Genomic DNA, 19,882 nt, shown 5'->3' on the forward strand with positions numbered 1-19,882 from the left:
AGTTGCTGCTCTCCAATTAGAATACCCCTTATACAGTTGCTGTTCCCATCCCGTTTATTCATGAAATACATTGCTCTAGTCCCATACATCATCACAACAATCAATTACTGTATCTTTGGAAACAACACCCCAACTGGCTGGTCACATCTTCTGACAGATAGTATTATTAAACCAACTCCTTACGTGAGCACGCATGAAAGTATAGAAATTGATTGTGGGCTCCCACTGGATGCATCATGGTGATTTACTAAACCTGTATGTTGTGTATCTGCGTATGTAAGTCAGTTAGCTGTCCAGTATGATAGTAGCCTCTCATTCCTATGTATTGGCAACACTTATTAGTCTAGTTGCTGTGCGTTTATGCGGCTGCAACTGCTATAAAGCTTCAAGTAAAAACATTTTTGGGAGGGGGGCTTAGCTGGGTCCCTCCCCCTGTTCCACCACCTTTGCATCAAGGAAAGATGATGTTAGCCACCATATTGTAAAATCGAATTTACGTTTTACTACAGGTTGAATGCTAAATGTAGTGTGGGTGGTTGTTTTGCTTGGTTTTCAGTTATACATTGTCCATTGCTCACTGGTACAAACAACAAACAGTATGAAAAGGATCTCAGCAATCAAACCACTTACTACAGAAATTACGGGGGATTTCTGTTACAATGCTAGCACAAAAACTGTCAGTCAGTATTTTATTTTAAAAATGTATTTTAGAATTCCTCTTAACCTTTAAATACACAGCAATTTTTTTTTTTTAAATGTAAGCATTGAATATGTATCATCCAGTAAACTGGATTTTATGCATACCCTTTAAAACTAACTCCCATAGTACAAAAACTGTTAATTAAAGCTGTCTAAAAATTACAAACACCCGTTTACTCACCTTAAGAAGTTAAATGTTGGTTTAAATGGTCTCATTCTTTGTCACCCAGAACATCATACTGTGCCTTATAATTACAGCAGAATTGTCCCATTGTTTTTCCTCTTCATGTAACGATGGATAAAAGGCCGTAAATTGGCCATATTTTGACCTATTGACTTTCTCTTGACCTCATATTGCTCGTCACGTGTTTGTGATTCAGTTGGAATGTAGATATTCCATGATTTATTTAATGGCTGACGAGCACAGTGACAATTGCGAAGGTGAAAGAGAATGACATGATTCAACGCTTCATTGCGGGTGAATTCCTTATTGTACGTTTGTTTAAACTTCATAATAGTTAGATATCTCCTTGCCAATTAATAAAATCTGAAGAAACTGGATTAATGCTTCACGAGATATGTCTTCTTGAATTGGCATAAAATATTGTGTTTTAAGTTTGTTTATTATCAAATCCAGTTTTCTGGACAATGCGGGTTTAAGGTTTAGGCACTTTGGTTTTGATGATGACTAACTAATACCATTATGAAGGAAAAATGAAGCAGGCTGTTTTTTCTCAGGAAAGTTCAACCCTTCATGGCTCACCATAATAGAGTACAACGTATGGTACTTAAAGACAGAATTTAACAGCCCACTATTTTGCCCTATATGTAAAGCTGAGTTGACAAAAATGAGAATGTGTAGAGTATACTGAACAAATCCCTTTTTGTCTGGGTGGCTAGTAGTACCACTTCAGTACTAGTGTATGATGATGATGTAATCAACAGGTTCCTGAGGTCCTCCATCTTATCAGCTGGTTGGAGGTTTGGTGACACAGATACTATCAACACTGCAGTGAGTATGTTTAACAGTTGGATGAATGGAAGTTCTAAAAGGTGTTTTTTGTGTGTGTGTTTTTTGTCAGAAATATGTGATGTATGTTCATGGTATATGTACACACACGCATGCACGCATGCATGCACACACACACACACACATGCATGTACACACACACACACACATGCATGTACACACACACATGCGCATGCACACACATGTGCACATGCACACACCTTATCACCTTATCGGCCTGTTTGTTGACAGTAGCAGGGTCCTGGTTCCAAAGAACTGGACCTGGCACAAACTTAGCTTGAGCAGGATTGCTTGTGCCAGGTAAGATCACTTTAACGATGGAACATTCTGCCACAACTCTGTTTGTTTTGATGGAGGACACACACACATACACAAAAGCAAAGCAAAAACACACACACATGCACACACACACATACCTACATACAACACATATATGCAATTGCACACTACACACATGCATGAGCACAAACCACACTACTGCCTACACATGTAAGATCCATTGTATGCATACGCTCTCACTGATACAGTACTATGTCTTCTTTATAATACAATTATACAGCATACACCCAGACCTAAAGAGTGTGGTGTACTCAGCTGGGATAGCATTTGGTGGTGAGAAAGAATGGGACTACTTGTGGAGTGTCTACCAGAGAACTGATGATACTGCTGAGAAGGATTTGTGTCTCAGAGCACTGGCTAACTCTAGAATACCATGGCTACTTAGCAGGTGAGCATTCAAGGGATATTCCTTACACACACTGTTATGGAAATATTTACAGTGTAGTATCTAAGATTGCTGTATCTTTCGTAATTATTTTATTTATGGTACAGTAACTACTAACACTGGTTGCACACTGCAGGTATCTTCACTACTCATTCAGTGATGCTGTTAGGTCCCAGGACACACTATATGTGATAAGGAGTGTATCTGGTAACATCTTTGGTAGGAGTATCACCTGGAACTTTGTACGTAACAACTGGGGCATACTAAAGGAGAGGTACGTTTGTACTATATGAGACAGTCTCAAACCCGCCTAATTCACACAACTTCTGAATTATTTTTCATTTTCTCATAATTAGATCTAGTGTCCAAGGAATGGATAACCAAAGTTTCAGCTTTTATAGTGCTAGACAGTGGTGTTGCACCGATTAGCAAATTGGCCGATTATTCTGATAACTGATATTAAGCAACAGAATACTGATAACAAATCTGATATACATTAATAGCACTAATTCTCATCCGCATCATTATTAAATGACTTATAGTAGTCAAGTAGTGACAACCATTGATATACAGCTCATTCTATACTAAAATGTAAAATTAGATGAATACCACAAGCAAAAGCTACTCATGTTTACCAGGTTTTAAGTACGTTTTACTATTGCTATATACATACATACAGTTGAGAGAAGTATTACTACATACTTAAAACCTCACTGTTTACTTTAGGCATAGTTTATCAATTTGAGTATTGCTTCTCTCTGAGTAATGGCTTGATTAAAACTTGTACTTTTTTACTTTGTAACATAGGATTTTTTTTGAAAATTCAGTTTTCTCAAAATGTTTGGTTGTTTGAACTAGGTGATTTTTTTTGCTGAAATGGTCAAAGAAGTACTGCAGATGCTGCAGTTGTTAGGCACTTCTTATTAATTGACACTCTTTGTGTATTGAATGCAATAAACACATTATATTGAGCACGATAACATTTAACCTTAAAGAGGGTAGTAATGTTCATGCAAATACATGTATTGTATGAATGAGCATTCTATGGTCTGTAAAATTAGAGTGTCAGTAGCAGCACCGAGCCTTTGTGTAGTTGTCAGCTATAAGTAGTGGTGGTTGCTCTATAACATTCTGGAAAAATTGTCTGAAAGACATGTACACATTTTATTGAAGGCCAGACTAAAATTATTCTTAATCATTTTTAGAGTGTGTATAACATGTGCATTGCACTCTGTGTGTGTGTGTGTGTGTGTGTGTGTGTGTGTGTGTGTGTGTGTGTGTGTGTGTGTGTGTGTGTGTGTGTGTGTGTGTGTGTGTGTGTGTGTGTGTGTGTGTGTGTGTGTGTGTGTGTGTGTGTGTGTGTGTGTGTTACACATGATTCACAATGTTTCTTTTGTTCTGCTTCAGATATGGTTCAGGATCATTCAGTTTTGGTAGACTAATTCGAACAATTTCCAGTTCTTTCTCTACTCAGCTGGAACTAGAGGAGGTAATCAGTAGTCTAAAAAATCAGAATATTTAATGTAATTATGTGACACCGTATAATGGGTTATTTTCGAAGGAGTTTAATTTTCAAATTGTTCGAAGAACACAGCTAACTCTTTGAATGTAAAGCTGTCTTGTGCCAGGTCGGCCGAATTCTGTCCACTATTAAACAGAACTATGCATCTTGTCATCCCGGGTAGAAGAAATACAGAGCGAATCATTGAATACATGTCTGATATCTCTTTCCGTACCTAACAGGCCAACACCTTTGCTTCTATTGACACTGCAACGGCCACGCCCACACAAATCAACAGTGAATAATACCATTTCCCATTGGCAAAACCACCTTTTCTATAGTGGAGCAGTCCCAACACAATAAAACCTAATGAATGTCTCAATTTTGATTGTACAATTATGCGTGGTCATCGTATTCACTTAATTAACACGCACTTACAAAAATAATTTTAGCGGTGCTAAATATGACAATAGAGCATTCGAAAATTATACTTTCAAAATTTATTTTAGCAGCTGCTCTTTGTTTCCCATTCGAAATTAACCCGTTAAACGGTACTGTATCATATTCTTCACTGAGTCTGGGAAAACCGGTCTTATTGTCAGCTATACTTGTGATCTGCTTTTGATACTGGTTGCTTTTCCCAAGCACTGTGGCAATCCCTACGAACAGTCTGGAGCACTAATGGAGCTCTGAAAAGGCTGTATGTGGCTGTACAGCTCTATAATGTTGAATAAAGAACTGTGCTGTAAATTTCCTATTCATTTTAGCATGCCTGAATAATTCATCCTCCAATTTCTTTTTCATTTTGTGAACAACCTCTTGCCTTCCCCTCCCACTACCCCTTTTGGAGCTTGTCTGACACAGTCAATATAAAGTTAAACAATATCAAAACTTAGCTGTTGGCTACATAAACTGTGGATGCTCTGAGGGGTAGAGAATTATGTGAAAATTTGATACACATGGCTTTAGCCATGCACCGCCATACTACAACACATATTAAACTCTTAAAACTGATACTTTGAAATAGGCGATAAGACCGGTTATCCTAGGCTAGTGTGTTGTATTATATCGGTCGTAAATGTTACTAGTATATTAAAAAACAGTATAATTTTATAATGAATTAGGGATCCAGGCGATGAAATAAGGGATGATGGTATTACCACTAGTGCTCTGCGATATATCGGTAATACCGTTTATCGTGATAAATTATCATAACCGATTATCATACCGTGACATCCTTTGATAACCGATATATCAAAATACCGGTATATCGATGAATACCGGTATAGGATTGCTTTTAACCCAGCCTTTGGTGTTTAATTATCCAATTTGTTGATGGTTTAGCAGACACACCCTGAACAAAAACTTGAGGTTGTCACATTACAACACATGCCTACTTGTACTGAACTATATTTTTTTGGTTTTTGGGATGATACCACTTCATACTAGGTCCAAGAAATGATGCAACAGTTACTATAACAAGCTAACTATATACCGATATACCGCGATATTTTCCTGTTACTAATACCGAGTATTCAAATTTCAATACCGCCGAGCTCTAATTACCACACAGCTCGGTGGAAAATCTATACATTGGAATGTCAATACTAAAGTAGGAATTTCCCACCAAGCTATATGCTGTGATACCATCATTCATCTCTTGTTTCACTACATTTTATTGCTTGGATCTCTATTTCATTTTTAAAGCAATAATTTTAGTATGTTTGGTTGTTTTTGTTATAGCATACAATTATATACGTGTGACTGTAATACTGTATAGAGGGAAACTTTAGCGGGGGAAAACTTGCGAATTTGGCGGTTTGCTACAAATTTGCCAATGCCGATTACTCATAGCGCCTCAGATTAGCATCTTTATAGCTAAACATTGAGCTTGAATATGCCAAAATTTATTTCGCCAAATGCAGCTTGTTATTCACCGAAGTTTAGTCCTGCCAAAATTTCCCACCATATGGTATTAGGGTGATGCTGTATTAGAGTATCTCAAGTCAGCTATTTACCAACTAGAGAGTGGGTGACTATATCACTGCGCTAGCTTAAGAATACAGATAGACCAATAATAGTGGGCTGTGTCATCGTGATCAAGTAAATAGATTGTTAAGTGATGTGATCTTGGTGCTCGATCATTATTAATAGGCGTGGTCTCCTATTGTGAAGTAATAGGTGTCTACCGAGCGTATAATGCAGCATCTAAATATACCACAAAGATAAGGCACAGAGGGCACACACTTGTCAGAACCCCAAAAACATATACCCACTGGTGAGTTTGTTATTGTGGCTGTGCGCTGCTTCATTTTGTCCTCTGTCCTTGTGACTGTGGGTCGAGCAGGCGGCGAGGCAGGCATGCAGGAAAACCAAAATGTAGGTATTCGTGATTTAAAAAAAAAAAACGTATCCAGCTGCCCGTAAAAAAGTAAGTAATGAATACTGTGGCAAATAGTGAACGTCACTGGAAATTCTTAGTGACGGTCACTAAAATGGCCAGTGACATCCACTATTTGCCACTGTATTCACTGCTTATTTTTTACTGTGTAAGTGTTTTCTTGTTTTGATGTTGAATGGAGTAAGACTATGATAATTTTATGGAAGGGTATTAGTATTCTAGGTTAGCATGGACATTATCAAAGAGGTATATGTACGAGACAGGTGGTAGTAAAGATTTGTGGAATTGTTGAAGCAATAACAAAGCCAATCAGTACTTGGAGTAGGAAACCTTTGTGTGATTAAATGTGTGATCACTTGCACTGAAAGGATCACATTATTACTTAAAGTTTTTAACATTTTAATTTTTACACTAACAGTTTGAAGAGTTCTTCAATCAACATTCTGATGCTGGTTCTGGCACAAGATCTTACCTACAAGCAGAGGAAGCTATCAAGGGTAACATTTACTGGCTGGAGCACAACTTACAAGATGTCACTAACTGGCTAAATGTGTAGTTGTAATAGTCTTGTTATTATGAAATAGTATGTATACTCTATTCTGCACATTGATGCATAAATGTATAACCTTTTAGACTTTGACATGAATATGTCATTACTGTGCTATATGTGTACTATATTATGGTCTGTCACATACGTAGGCAGTAGAAATGGGGAAGGTATTTAGGGGTACCACATCCCCTATTCTTGCTTGCACGTATATATCATAAGAATGGGAGAGTCAATCATTCTATTGGAAATTTACTGGGGCCAGAGATCAGAGATTTTGAATGGCTCGGCCATTCATGGACTGCAATGGAGGTCATAGTCATGCACACTACTTTAATTATGATCTTTAAATCAGAGATTGTCCACTTTTATGTGATAGTCAACTGCATCTGCTAAGCACACACAGCATGCCAAGCTAGGGGGTCTGAGGGCATTCTTCCCCAAGGGAAATTTTAGGCTATTTTACATGCAAAGCCTCTTTATTTAGTTAACATCCTGCTAATTTTGTGCTACAGTACCAATTAATCTCCTAGCCTAGTAGCTAATTTTATTTTCATGATATAAAAATCCAGTGAAAGCTCTTATTATATATATAAAGAAGCCATTGCGATTGTAATTGCTATAATTATAATGAATGAAATGTGTGATTATTTAGCCTGAGGCAGTGACATTCAGATGAACTTTGGAGTAACTGATTTGAAGACAATAACAGAGATTCAAGCAGTGTAATTAGATTCTATATTGACTGCTCTATTTATAACATATTGCGATGACTGTTCTTTTAGAGTGTATTCTGATGACTGCTCGATTAATTCGATCTTTTACAAACTAAAAAGTGGTCCGGCCAATGCTGGACTACCAGGTAAAACCCAGAACTTAAAATTCTTCTGATGGCATATTACATACAATTTTATATATAATTATATAATATCCCTATTTAAAAATAATTCTTTTTATTGTCTGAGTGATGTATTATATTATGCACAAGTACAGGGCCACAGACCTGTTGGCAACTGTGTATTGCAACAAATTTGAATGGCAATGACAGTGCACATGGGTCAAATTCATTTGCCAATCTGACAAATAATCATTATCTATTGCCACAATCGCATTTCATTGTCAAACCCCTCACTGAGCTGTTTGTCCTGCAACATCATTCCCGATTTAGCTATGGACATACGATATATTAATGCAATTTCCCAGTATGAGGATAATGTTTGTCACAAATCATTATAAGTTACTCAGATGGGAACTGTGGTGATGAAGTAGAGAAAAATACTGCAGCTGGTGCATGAATATATATTAGAACATTCGTTCTGTTTGCATGAAGTGAAATATACATGTACAGTACAGAAATTCAAAATTGTGCGCAATAATTATTAAGAAGCTAACCTAAATGCACATGAAATGTATACCATTACTGCTATAATTATATAATATTATACAAAACAAAACAAAGCTTTTCGAACTGTCAGTGAACAGGTAAATAAGATGGTGTACTGCACATGTTATTCTGGGAAATAATGGTTCAAACATGGTTAGAGCCATGAAAGATACCAAGCTACCAGATTAAGTGAAATATATATATTTAAGATGTTTTGCACACGCATTGCAGATTGTTGTGTGTGATGGTGTGTTGTCTCAAAGAGCTGATGTCCTTACCATAATTATGTAGAAGCACTGCTGACCAATTAAAACATGCTTGAGCCAATTATACTTTGAAAATATCATTCTTTTAGCAGTGCTGACATACCCTATCACAGCCACCTTCAGATGAGATAGAACGAAATGAACTATGGCTCTTAGCTATAAGTGATGGTGTGGTAGTAAGTCATCAGTGTGATTACTGGTGGCCATGGGTGTTGCCCATGAATACATGAAATTTGTTCAAGAATACGGGATTTCGAGCAGCAACTTTAATTTGATCCGGTCTAGTACAACAACTAAATAGGAATTAAGGCACAAACTTGGAGATTAGTTGGGCTATATGCAAATTATTTCCACACCAATTTTCACATGATTCCATCATTCCACTCTGCAGTTTACGAGAATGAGTGTCAGCTGAGTATGCATGATGTCCAAGAATGGATAGCTTACTTTACTAGTGAACTAGTGAATAAATTAAAGCTATGCACGAGATACTCAGATATGACATGTGCAAACTGAAGCCTTAATAAATAAATGAAAGTACAAAGAATAAACCAAACCATTAATTTGTATGCATCTAGTACACCCTGTAATATATACTACAGATTTTAGATATACTCTCAAAAACTTTACATTTATTATAATATTAATAGAATAAACGTGTACAAATGTAAATGTATGCAATGTAATCAAAAATAGTATAGCAAACTATGCTAATTTAATATATGCTTTCTAAATAATAATGAATTTAAAAATTCAAAATGCCTAATTGACAGCTACTCAAAAATAAACCCTTTTTAGCAAAAACAATTCAAAAACTTAGCCTAAAAATTATATAATAGCATCAATGTAATGATAATTTCAAAAAAATAAATGCTGCAAGTTACTGACTTAAATAAAATAGCCACATCGCTATAACTTCTTACATGTTACCGTTCAGTTGTGCAATCACTCTATCCATATTAGGACGTCTCTGGATCATTTGATCAGCACAAGCAGCAATGAGGGGTATCACATTACTCTCTGGTACTCTCCAGTTAACTCGTTGCAACATTGAAACACTAAACACACCTGATGGTAGTCTCCGAGAACACATCTCATACAGCAACACTCCAAGGCTAAAAGTGTCCATAGCTGGTGTATGGGGACCTTTGCTTGGATCAAGAGCTTCTGGGGCAGCATACACTGGATTTCCTGCATTCACTGTTTGACTTTCCCTCATAAAATTAAAAGAGCCAAAGTCAGACAACTTCGGAAGCCACTGATTATCTGGTAATGGGTTGAGAAGAACATTAGCACTGCTAACATCTCGATGGAGTATGGGGGATGGGGTGGTCTTATGAAGGTAGTTTAGTCCAAATGCTATTCCAGCAGCAATAGGAATAATCTGGTCACTGGAGAGTTGACCACGCTCCAATACTTTTCTGAGACTGGTGTGCATCATTTCTGTAACAATAAGGGGAACTCCCTCATTTGTGGCTCCTATGAACTGCAAAAGGTTAGGATGACGACATCGTGCTGCCATTGTCATCTCTCTATCAAACACATGTAAATTGTAGTCAGAGATCAACTCATTATGAAGACATTTCACAGCCACTTTACAGCCACGGAAAGTTGCTTCTTTCACCCAACCATATGCTCCTCTCCCTAGCTCTTTCTCCTTTAGGTTTATTTCATTTCTGTTTACAAGCCATGTCTGTTGTTGTTGTTGTTGCATTGTATTAGAATGCTGCTGTTGTTGTAGACGTTGAATCTCTTGTCTCTGCTGTTGTTGCAGACGTTGAATCTCTTGTCTCTGCTGTTGTTGCAGATGTTGAATCTCTTGTCTCTGCTGTTGTTGCAGACGTTGAATCTGCTGCTGTAGCAATCTTTGATTTTCTAGCTTTTCTTGTCTAAAATTCTGTAGTTCTGCTTCTTGTCCATGTATTCGTTGCTGGAGATTCTGGTTATCTTCTAATAGCTGTTGTTTTTGTGTAACAATGAGATTTTTTTCTTCCCTCAAACTTTGTAATTGTCTCTCTAATTCCTGCACACGTTGATCTTGCTGCTGCAATAAAGTTTCCTACACAAAAAATATACAAGAAGCAATTTTTTTTCATTTTAGTTTATACATCATTTTTAGTTCTATGCTTATTTTTATACATTTATAAATTAAAGTTTTCCCTTTTATTGCATGATCTTTATCACTGGTTAGGGGGTTTCCCTCTATAATAAACAATGCTGCCAAAATGTTGCTATTATAAAAGCCGTCAAATATCATACAATATGGAAAACACATCAATTTTATTTATGGAAGAGTGTAAAACAAGAAAACATGATCAAAGCATATAGTGACCATGCTTTAAGCGAACAGAGCATAGTGACCATAACCCTTATAGTAATCTAACTGCAATGAGCTGAATTTGAAGTTCTGCTGCAGAAAACAAGGCATGGTAACACACATGATATCAGCAGCATTTAGCAAGATTGAAATACTCAAATAAAGCAGTCTCATCTATGAGCAATCACATGTGTAAATGATAGCTAATCTTGTTCCACTATATTCTATCACTTGAGCCCTATTCATTTTTAAGATCATAAATTTTAATTCCAAAATTTTTTTTTACCTTATAGTAACAACATACGTAGTTATAGCTACATTACCTTGTTTCAATACATTTTATCAGCAGAATCATTCTTAAATTACTAATTTTTAATGGCACTATTGGATATATTACAGTTGCAATTAAAGTACTGTTATTACATGTACACTCTGTATTGCTGAAGTTAGTTGCAAACAGTAAACTTGAGTTATCAAACAATCACTCTAATATAACTGGCAACAAAATTTGTTGCTATAGAGTTGAAATAGTACCTACACACTCAGCGGCGGAGGAAGTAGTTGATATGAGGGGGGGCTCCGCTGAGCTGACCCAGACTTATTTCTATAGTTTGGTAAGGTGAGACCAAAAAAAAACAAAAAAAAAAAACAAAGGTCACAACCAACTGACAAGAGCTTTCCACCTCACCAGCTACTCTCTAGCTGATAAACTACATAAAAATCCTCACATAGCTCGCTACACACTGACTACTTAATTAGAATGACTGCTCTATTAGAGTATCTCGATCTTTATCACGGTTTTCAGCCCCACTCCAAGAAAGATAATTTCGGTGTGATATCATTCTGAGGGGGGGCTTTAGCCCCCTAGCCCCCCCTTTCCGCCGCCTATGTCACACTACAATAAATTTTAAGAAAAGCACTTTCAAAAATATTAGAAGCATGCCCTAATAGAAAAAGACACACAATTAATCATAGCTAAAAATTAAAACTAATTGCAAGCTACAGCTAAGCACAATTAAGCAAAGCAGAGCTAATCACTGCAGCATTAAATGAAGGGAATCATCAACTGAAGTACAAACTTCATTATTATTGTAGGCCATATATATATAGCAATCCTCAGAAATTTCCAAAACTAAGAAATACAAGCTACATATTGTATGTTAAAGTGTATTGCTACCATTTAGTGCTATGTAATTTAGTAACTAGTGTAAACTTTTCTACGAAACATTCATAGCTATGAACCCCTCTGAGTTGTAAAGTGTACTATCATCACACCTAGCAACGAAATGGTAGTTATTATCAGTAAATTAAATAGGGCAACTAACATAAAACACCATTTAGGCTGTGGGTTGGTATAAACAGTGGACTTGGGACCAAGGATCCTGGGAGCCCAGGGATTAACTCCAGGGTGGATGCAGAGTGTGGAAGGGGTACACTTTGCTGAAAGTTAAAGAGCAAAAAAAGGTTACAGCATTAATGGCTGTACTTTACCAAATGTATCTATATATAAAGCTGTCTGTCTGTCTGCATTCTTTCCTCGTAACACTGCAAACTTGACAACCAAAGCATGTATCCACACAGCTAGGACTTTAACTTAAGCGCTCATCATTTGGCAACACCAAGTTTGTTGTTACATATCGCTATGTGTTTCCATTTGTTCTCGAAGGCAATGATGTAGAGGAAAACTTGAGTTACATTCCTGTCAAAACCACAAACAAACAGCCAAAGTGTTAGTACGTAGAGCTGTTAACCCAAAGGTCCGGGGTTCTATTCCTGCCCATGATAACTTTTCCTTTCATGACACACTTTTTCATATGTCAGCTACTAACGACAATTACTTGGCAGTCTGTGCATATATTGACACAATTCACACACAAAATGAAATGCTCACCATCTGGCTACATTGCAAAGTTTATTGCAAGCTTCTTTGTGCATCCCTTTGTCTGCTACAGCACGTTGAAGGCCATGATGTAGAGAAAACTTCAGTTGCATTCCATTACTAACCACACAATTAACAGCTCAGCTAGTAAAGCACCTCTCAGAAGTTGTTGTGGTTACTGCTGTGTATAGGGTGTGGGTTTGATTCCCGCCTGTGACAAAACTTTTTTTTTCGTTATATATACCTTTTTGGTGCATACTTTTCTAACTCAACCTTCTTTTCTCATAGTAAGTTTATAATCCTGGTATTGCATCACAGTATATGAACTGTCGGAAAAGTATACCGTAGCACATTTGATAGGTATAGGGTAGGCATGGGCAGGCCAATTGGGTGAATGTTTGTCTGTGTGTTTGTCCCATGTGTCCTATTAGAGTAAGTTCCTTCTCTGTGTAACTCCAATTCTTTGTGATGTTAATTACTTGCCTAAATTATAGCCAGGAAGTGTGTACCTGCATATTAAGTACAAACCTTTGCTTGCAGTATAACTACAACAAAATTAATAGTACTGCTTTAAATATTCTATGTTGATCATGTTATTACAGTGCCTGCATGAAAGGACAGCACCACATAATTTGCACATGTCTTGATAATTATTGGTTTAGCTTACGTGCAATTCTGCTGTTTAGTTAACCTGCATGTTCACATCACTTTAACTATTAGGCTTGCATGATGGTGGAATAAGGTACATGCATGCTACTTTAGGACATGATTTTTAATGTTTCATTCCCAATGCATTGATTCATGTTATTGTAGTTGATATGGAATGTGAAATGATCCTGCACGTAGGGCAGGTACTTTTTTTCTCAAAGTACCAAAGTTCGTAGCATCCTGGCATTACTTCACAGCATATGGAATATTGGAAAAAGTATACAGTAGTACATTTGATAGGTATAGGGCAGGACAATTGGGTGAATGTTCATTTCTCTGTGTGTTTTATTAGAGTAAGTGCCTTGTCTTTGTAACTCCAATTCTTTGTGATGCTATAATAACTACTTGCCTAAATTATAGCCAGTAAATGTGCAACTGTTAATTTTGCTCAAACCTTTGCTTGCAGTATAGCTACAAGAAAATTATTAGTACTACTTTAAATACTCAACATGTTATTACAATGCCTGCCTGATAGGACAGCACCACATAATTGGGATAATTATTGGTTTAGCTTACATGCAAATCTGCTGTTCAGTGTTTAAATTAATAAGCTTACATGATGGTGGTTAATGTGAAAGTGTCCTGCACGTAGGGCAGGTACCAATGCTAGTATACTATAAAGTATATAAAGAACCTTATTCAGATCCTCGTTCATAGCTAAGTATGTTACACTGCCTTGTGAACACTGTGACTGCTTTATTAGAGTGATTGACTGCTCTATTAGAGTATCTCGATCTTATATGCAATTATTTTGAAAGGGATTGGGAGGGTTGGGGGGAGCATGTGCCCTCTGGATGCGCCACTGTAACTGGGATCCAACGTCTCATGGAATCATGTACTTTATGATGTTTGTACATACTATACTTGAACTGGACATCTCTGCATATTACAGCAACTAGTCCTGCAAAGATTTCTCCATCATGGTGTGCCTTACATGATGTTTCTATTAATTAGAATTATAAACTCCTCTATAAAATTGTCTACAACTTACTGCATTACATGCATTAGGCCACTTGTGCTGTACAATGATCACACTAGTCTAATATAAGTGGCCTAGCTACTAAAGTTCAGAGACTTTGTGCAAGCAAGTATTCTAGGGAAATAGTTTTAGTGAAGTAATTTATGCACGTTACACCAGTAGCTTGACAAACAGACTACATGCCTCACTTCATGCATCATGTCAAGCCATGCCCTTGATTAATACCACCAGCTGCAGAATGAGTGACCTATGCTAAGCAGTACATGAAGTTCTTTTTCAGAGTAGTTTCTAATTCAGGCATCATGCAAGGCACCATGATAGAATAAGAGTGATTTGGCTATCTACTGTGAATTATAAAGTACAAGCATAGAAAAATTTATTACATAAATGCAATTAAGGTGGGTTTAGTGTTTGTATGTCTACTAGCTTTTACTCCAATATTCATACTCGGTTAAAGCCAAAAGTCAAGAAAATAATTTTCAACATGAATGGTACTTTAGAATTATTAGTGTTGCACTGATAATTGGTTCAGTAATCGGTGTATCTGCGTATCTGCCAATATTGGCTACTAGCTGATTAATCAGTTTTGATTAAATCAAAGCTGATGTTAATTTCACTGCACTGTGTAGTATAATGATGTGGGGGAGGCTAGACATAAGTTATTTGACATTTTAATTAAGTTATGTGTTGATGGTTTAGTGGTGACTACAAGCCATGCCCATAATACACTGTCAGGGTTTAGGCCATGCTCAACAGTAAACTGAGGTTTTAGTACCAGCCACTTGTCTCAGCTGTATAGCAATAGTAAAATGTATTTAAACCCTGTTTACCATGAGTAACGTTTACTTGTGGTATACATCTAACTTTACATTTTAGCCTAGAATGAGCTGTATATCAATACTTATGTCACTAATATGAGTCATTTAACAATGATGAAGATGAGTGTTAGTGTATATTTGATCGGTTATTGGTATCGACTAATTCTGTTGCTTAATACCGGTTATTGGAATAATTGACTAATTTGGGTATCGGTGCAACACAAGAATTATACTTGAGTTTTACTGAACTTTTTTATAGTTTGGTCAATAGACAAGTGCAGTTTCTTGTGAAAGGAAAGAGTCAATGCTTGTTTATGATTAGAGCTACAAAAACAGGATACATGAGTACAAACTACACGTGCACACTGTCACACAACAGGTCATATCACAGTGTTGGATTAGAGTATTTGTATCCTGTAGTTTGTATTGTGAGGCTTATTAAGAGTTAGATAAGGGCTGAAATAAATTACCATAGCAAGATGGCATATGTAGCTATAAAGTTATGAGTCATGAAAGTTTGGAAAAGAAGAAGAATTTTATGTCCTGTTTAATTTCGGGGCTCAGTCAATTTTTTTTACTTCTCTCTTTAACCATTTTTCCTAGGAAAATGATCACAATACAGAACAGCTATTATTGAAGTGCCGTGGAAAAATAATGGCTGAGTGTGGTCAGTAACAAGCTAGTGTACATACAAGAAAACAGCAAAACACAGGTAACAGTATACACGAGATAACACACTTTGCACATGTCATATCTGAGTACATCATGCATAGCTTAAATTTATTAAACTATCCATTCTTTGACATCATGCATACTCGGACACTCATTGTCATAAACTTCTAAGTGGAATCATGTGAAAATTGGTGTAGAAATATCTGGCATAAAGCCCAACTAATCTCCCAAGTTTGTGCCTTAATGGTTGTTGTACTAGACCGGATCAAAGTCGCTGCTTGAAGTCCTGTATTCTTGGACAAATTTCATGATTCGTGGACACCTACCAGTAATTATACTGATGACTTACTACCAACACCATCACTTAGAGCTAAAAGCCATAGTTTATTTCCTTCTATCTCATCTGCAGGTGGTTGTGATAGGGTATGTCAGCACTGCTAAAAGAATGATATTTTCGATGTGTAATTGGCTCAAGCCTAAATTCTTTAATAATTGGCCAGCAGTGCTTCTACATATGTGACTGGGCCTGCAATAATAGGGCATGCGGGAACATGATTTGTGCCTATTTTGCAAGCTTCCATTACTCAGAACTTTTTATATCATTATGCTATAGCAATGCAAATTTTAGGTCTTAGTAAGCATTTAATTGGCTTTATGATGCAAGTTACAGAATGCAAATATTCTTCTCCAGTACTGAGATATGACCTGATGTGTGACAGGGTATAGTTTGTGCCCACATGCCCTGTTTTTGCAGGCCTGGTCACATATGGTAAGGACATCAATTACAGTTCTTTGAGACAACACACCATCACACACAACAAACTGCAATGCATGTGCAAAATATCCCAAATTGGGTAGGTTGGTATCTTTCCATGTTTGAGCAATTATTTCCCAGAATAACATGTACAGCACACCATCTTATTTACCTGCTCATTGACAGCTCAAAAAGCTTTGTTTTAAATTGTTTTGTATATAGCAGTAATGATATACATTTCACATGCATTTGGATAAACATAAACAGATTGTCACGTATTTCTTCAAAGAAAAGCCTTCATAATGTATATGCACCAGTGACTACGTAGAGGCTAAAACTAAGCTTTTTTTGTCTGCCAATCCATCCCAATGCTCTAGACTAGAAGTTACAGCTATGAATGTAAGTGCCTGTAGGTTATTTTAAGTATAGTCACAGTACAAATTGATATTGTTTCTCTTCCTACTGTCTAGCACTATAATTTAAAACCACTAACAGTGTATCACAACAAGTTGAAACTTTAGTGATCTATTCTTTGGACACAATAGATAAAATATGTAAAGAAATTCAGAAGTGGTATAAACTTTTGCCAAGATAGACACATAATATATGAACATGGTTTAAACAAATACATAATTATTACAACATCAAGTGTCAGACACACAGCACAAGGATCACATGTATATAGTGGAACCTCTCTCATTGTTGTAGTCTACACCTCAAAAATGTCCATAACTAAGACATACATGCTAAATACTGTACACTATAGTCAGTACCGTTCACCTGTCACCTGTGCCCACCAAATATAGTAATATCAAAGAGGTGAACATGTGTTCACTCCCAATAGTTTTGTACTGGAACAAGCATGTTTCCATGTTGTAAACATGTTTGTGTGCCTGAATGGTCCATACTAAATTATGGGATATATTTAAAGCCTCATAACTCACTTGTTCTCAAACCACTTTTTTGATTAACAGTTCCAGTAGCTTCACAACACTACTAAATGTTTGGGCAGCTGCATGGCTAATGTAATAAGAGTTATTAACAAGAAACAAGGGCTCAGGTGAACGTGAACAGACTATAAGTATATCTCTCTCAGTTAGTGCTATGCACTTTACTAGGCAGTGTGAAAGTTACTACAAAATATTTGTTGTCACACTCCTTTGAGCTGTAAAGTGTACTGTGTCATCACCCAGCAATCAAATGTTAGTTATTAAATAAACAAGCCACCTAACAGGTAAACAGCATCCTTTAGGCTTCCTCCTTGTGCTTTGATCTCATTCAAACTTTATTACTGTCAGGGTCAGCCAATTATTAATTTGAGCTGACTGGACAACAGAGGTGTCCAAATGAAAAGATCAGAGGTTCAGTTGTATACAATATATGATTATGCTGTACAAACCTTTTGTGGATATGACTCCAACAACTGTACCACCTTATGATGTCCTCTCCTTTTAGCAATGTCAAGTGGTGTTTCGTTGTACTACATTATGAAATAGAGATGGACATTTATTGCACATCAACAGATATATATGCACACTATTTCTGGTTCAGAATCATGGCTACATATTGAGACATTCCTAAATAAATTACATCATCGTACATTCATCTTCATATTTACACACTTAGTACAGTGACACATTCACTGTCATTCATTGATGTTCTCCAGAAGCCCAATTGAAATGATGTAGTTACACATAAGTTATGACTAGGTGATATGCATGCTCATGGTATGCCTCACGTGTATTACAAATATGCATAGATTGTTTTGAAAATAATATTTAGATATAGAGAAGGTGTTTATTTTTCAGGTAAATTGACTGTGGTGGAGATATATCTAGATCATGATGTGTAGGCCATTGCAACTGGATATCGCCTGTGACAACAGATTTGCTTTTTTTCGCCAAGAGAACACAAAGCCACATGACTAAATTATGACATTTCATTATTAAAATCAGCTAAACATGAATGGTCTGCTTTTTCCAAGCATAGTAGTAATCCATACATGTGGTCTGGGGCCATAATTGAGCTCTGGTCAGTGGCTGTATGTGACCACACAACTCAACGGTGTTGAATAAAGACCTGTGCTGTGGATTTCCTTTTATTTTAGCTAGTCTTGAGGCCTGAATAGAACTTGGCCTAACTCATCCTTTTACCTTACTCATTAATTTTTTTTAAATTTCACATTGTATTGTGTACTCAGATGCTTCACTATTCTTATCACAATTGTAACTGATCAGATTTTTTTAGCTCGAACTATACACCAGGGTAATGCACGAACACAAAAGAAGGTTACAATGTCATAACACAATGTACACACTGTTTCTACTCAAGTATGTACATACAGCAGTAAAACAGATGCTTTAAGCTATTAATAAAGCTTCATTCATCCCTCACGTCAAATATAATACTGGCAAAACGTGATTATAAATACATTTTGCACTTTCATAACTGACAAGCACATGTAGGCTAGCACTGAAAGATTGCTTGTATGGCCACCACAAACCATCCTTAATTAAAATTTTAATACTAAATTCCACTGCTTTTGTAAGGCTACTAGTGTTGCTGAACAACAATAATGTTCACCAGATCAAACAACTCCTCACATGTAGTGGATTGTACAACAGCTACATAGCTTTTGCTGCATTACATCATCCAACTAATTGCACAACATTTTGTATCGTGTATTTCTATTGCAAACAATTACAGAAAAATAAAGAGATAAATAAATAAAATACAGAAGTTCAGTACTACAGCAGCTACTAGACTACATATCTCATGCTAAGGCTCTCAACAATAACAAACCCACAAGACTTCCAAGTTGACAAATTTACTAGAAACATGTTTATTACCTCTTCATTGGCTTCAAACATGTTATATCTCCTTTTATGATTAGTGAGATACATGCTAAACATACAATCCTAAATTATTTTTATATTGTTTTGTTCAATAATGACACTATTATCAGTACTGAGTGCAGGTAAGCACATTGTTTAAAAATTAATTTCAACACATTAATTAATTAGAAGAAACTAATGATGTCATAAATAAGGTCACACAGTGAAAAATGTAACAAACTAACACATTAATTACTTTGTTCTTCATTTTCACACTGGCACCATTTTGTAGCAGTACTAAACACACATCATACTGATTATGGAAAGCAGCCAAGTGTAGTGGAGTATCCCCAACCTATAACAATAAAC

The 19,882-nt window shown here is 36.4% G+C and overlaps 3 protein-coding genes across 3 annotated transcripts in view; 1 reads left to right on the forward strand and 2 right to left on the reverse strand.

Moving 5' to 3' along the window:
* Positions 1-7,053, forward strand: part of LOC136259063 (aminopeptidase N-like) — a gene marked incomplete in the record, with an annotated part of 28,519 nt that extends 21,466 nt beyond the window's left edge. The window contains 5 exon segments of the mRNA XM_066052471.1: positions 1,645-1,752; positions 2,289-2,456; positions 2,590-2,727; positions 3,861-3,942; positions 6,774-7,053. Of these exon segments, the coding sequence (XP_065908543.1) occupies positions 1,645-1,752; positions 2,289-2,456; positions 2,590-2,727; positions 3,861-3,942; positions 6,774-6,911 (634 nt within the window).
* Positions 7,054-9,195: 2,142 nt separating this feature from the next.
* Positions 9,196-13,697, reverse strand: LOC136257928 (probable serine/threonine-protein kinase DDB_G0271682). The gene is made up of 2 exons (XM_066051256.1): positions 12,761-13,697; positions 9,196-10,611 (listed from the first exon to the last, which is right to left on the reverse strand). Exons 1-2 carry the CDS (start codon positions 12,761-12,763, stop codon positions 9,472-9,474), a joined length of 1,143 nt encoding a protein of 380 aa, XP_065907328.1. The 5' UTR covers positions 12,764-13,697; the 3' UTR covers positions 9,196-9,471.
* Positions 13,698-15,571: 1,874 nt separating this feature from the next.
* LOC136259407 (26S proteasome non-ATPase regulatory subunit 10-like) overlaps positions 15,572-19,882 on the reverse strand; it is a 35,752-nt gene continuing 31,441 nt past the window's right edge. The window contains exons 4-6 of the mRNA XM_066052897.1: positions 19,770-19,868; positions 18,079-18,159; positions 15,572-15,577 (exon numbers count right to left, since the gene is read on the reverse strand). Coding sequence (XP_065908969.1) covers positions 15,572-15,577; positions 18,079-18,159; positions 19,770-19,868 — 186 coding nt within the window. The remainder of the gene's footprint in view (positions 15,578-18,078; positions 18,160-19,769; positions 19,869-19,882) is intronic.

This window comes from Dysidea avara, chromosome 6 (genome assembly GCF_963678975.1).
Source record: "Dysidea avara chromosome 6, odDysAvar1.4, whole genome shotgun sequence".
In the NCBI taxonomy this organism is placed as follows: Eukaryota; Metazoa; Porifera; class Demospongiae; order Dictyoceratida; family Dysideidae; genus Dysidea; species Dysidea avara.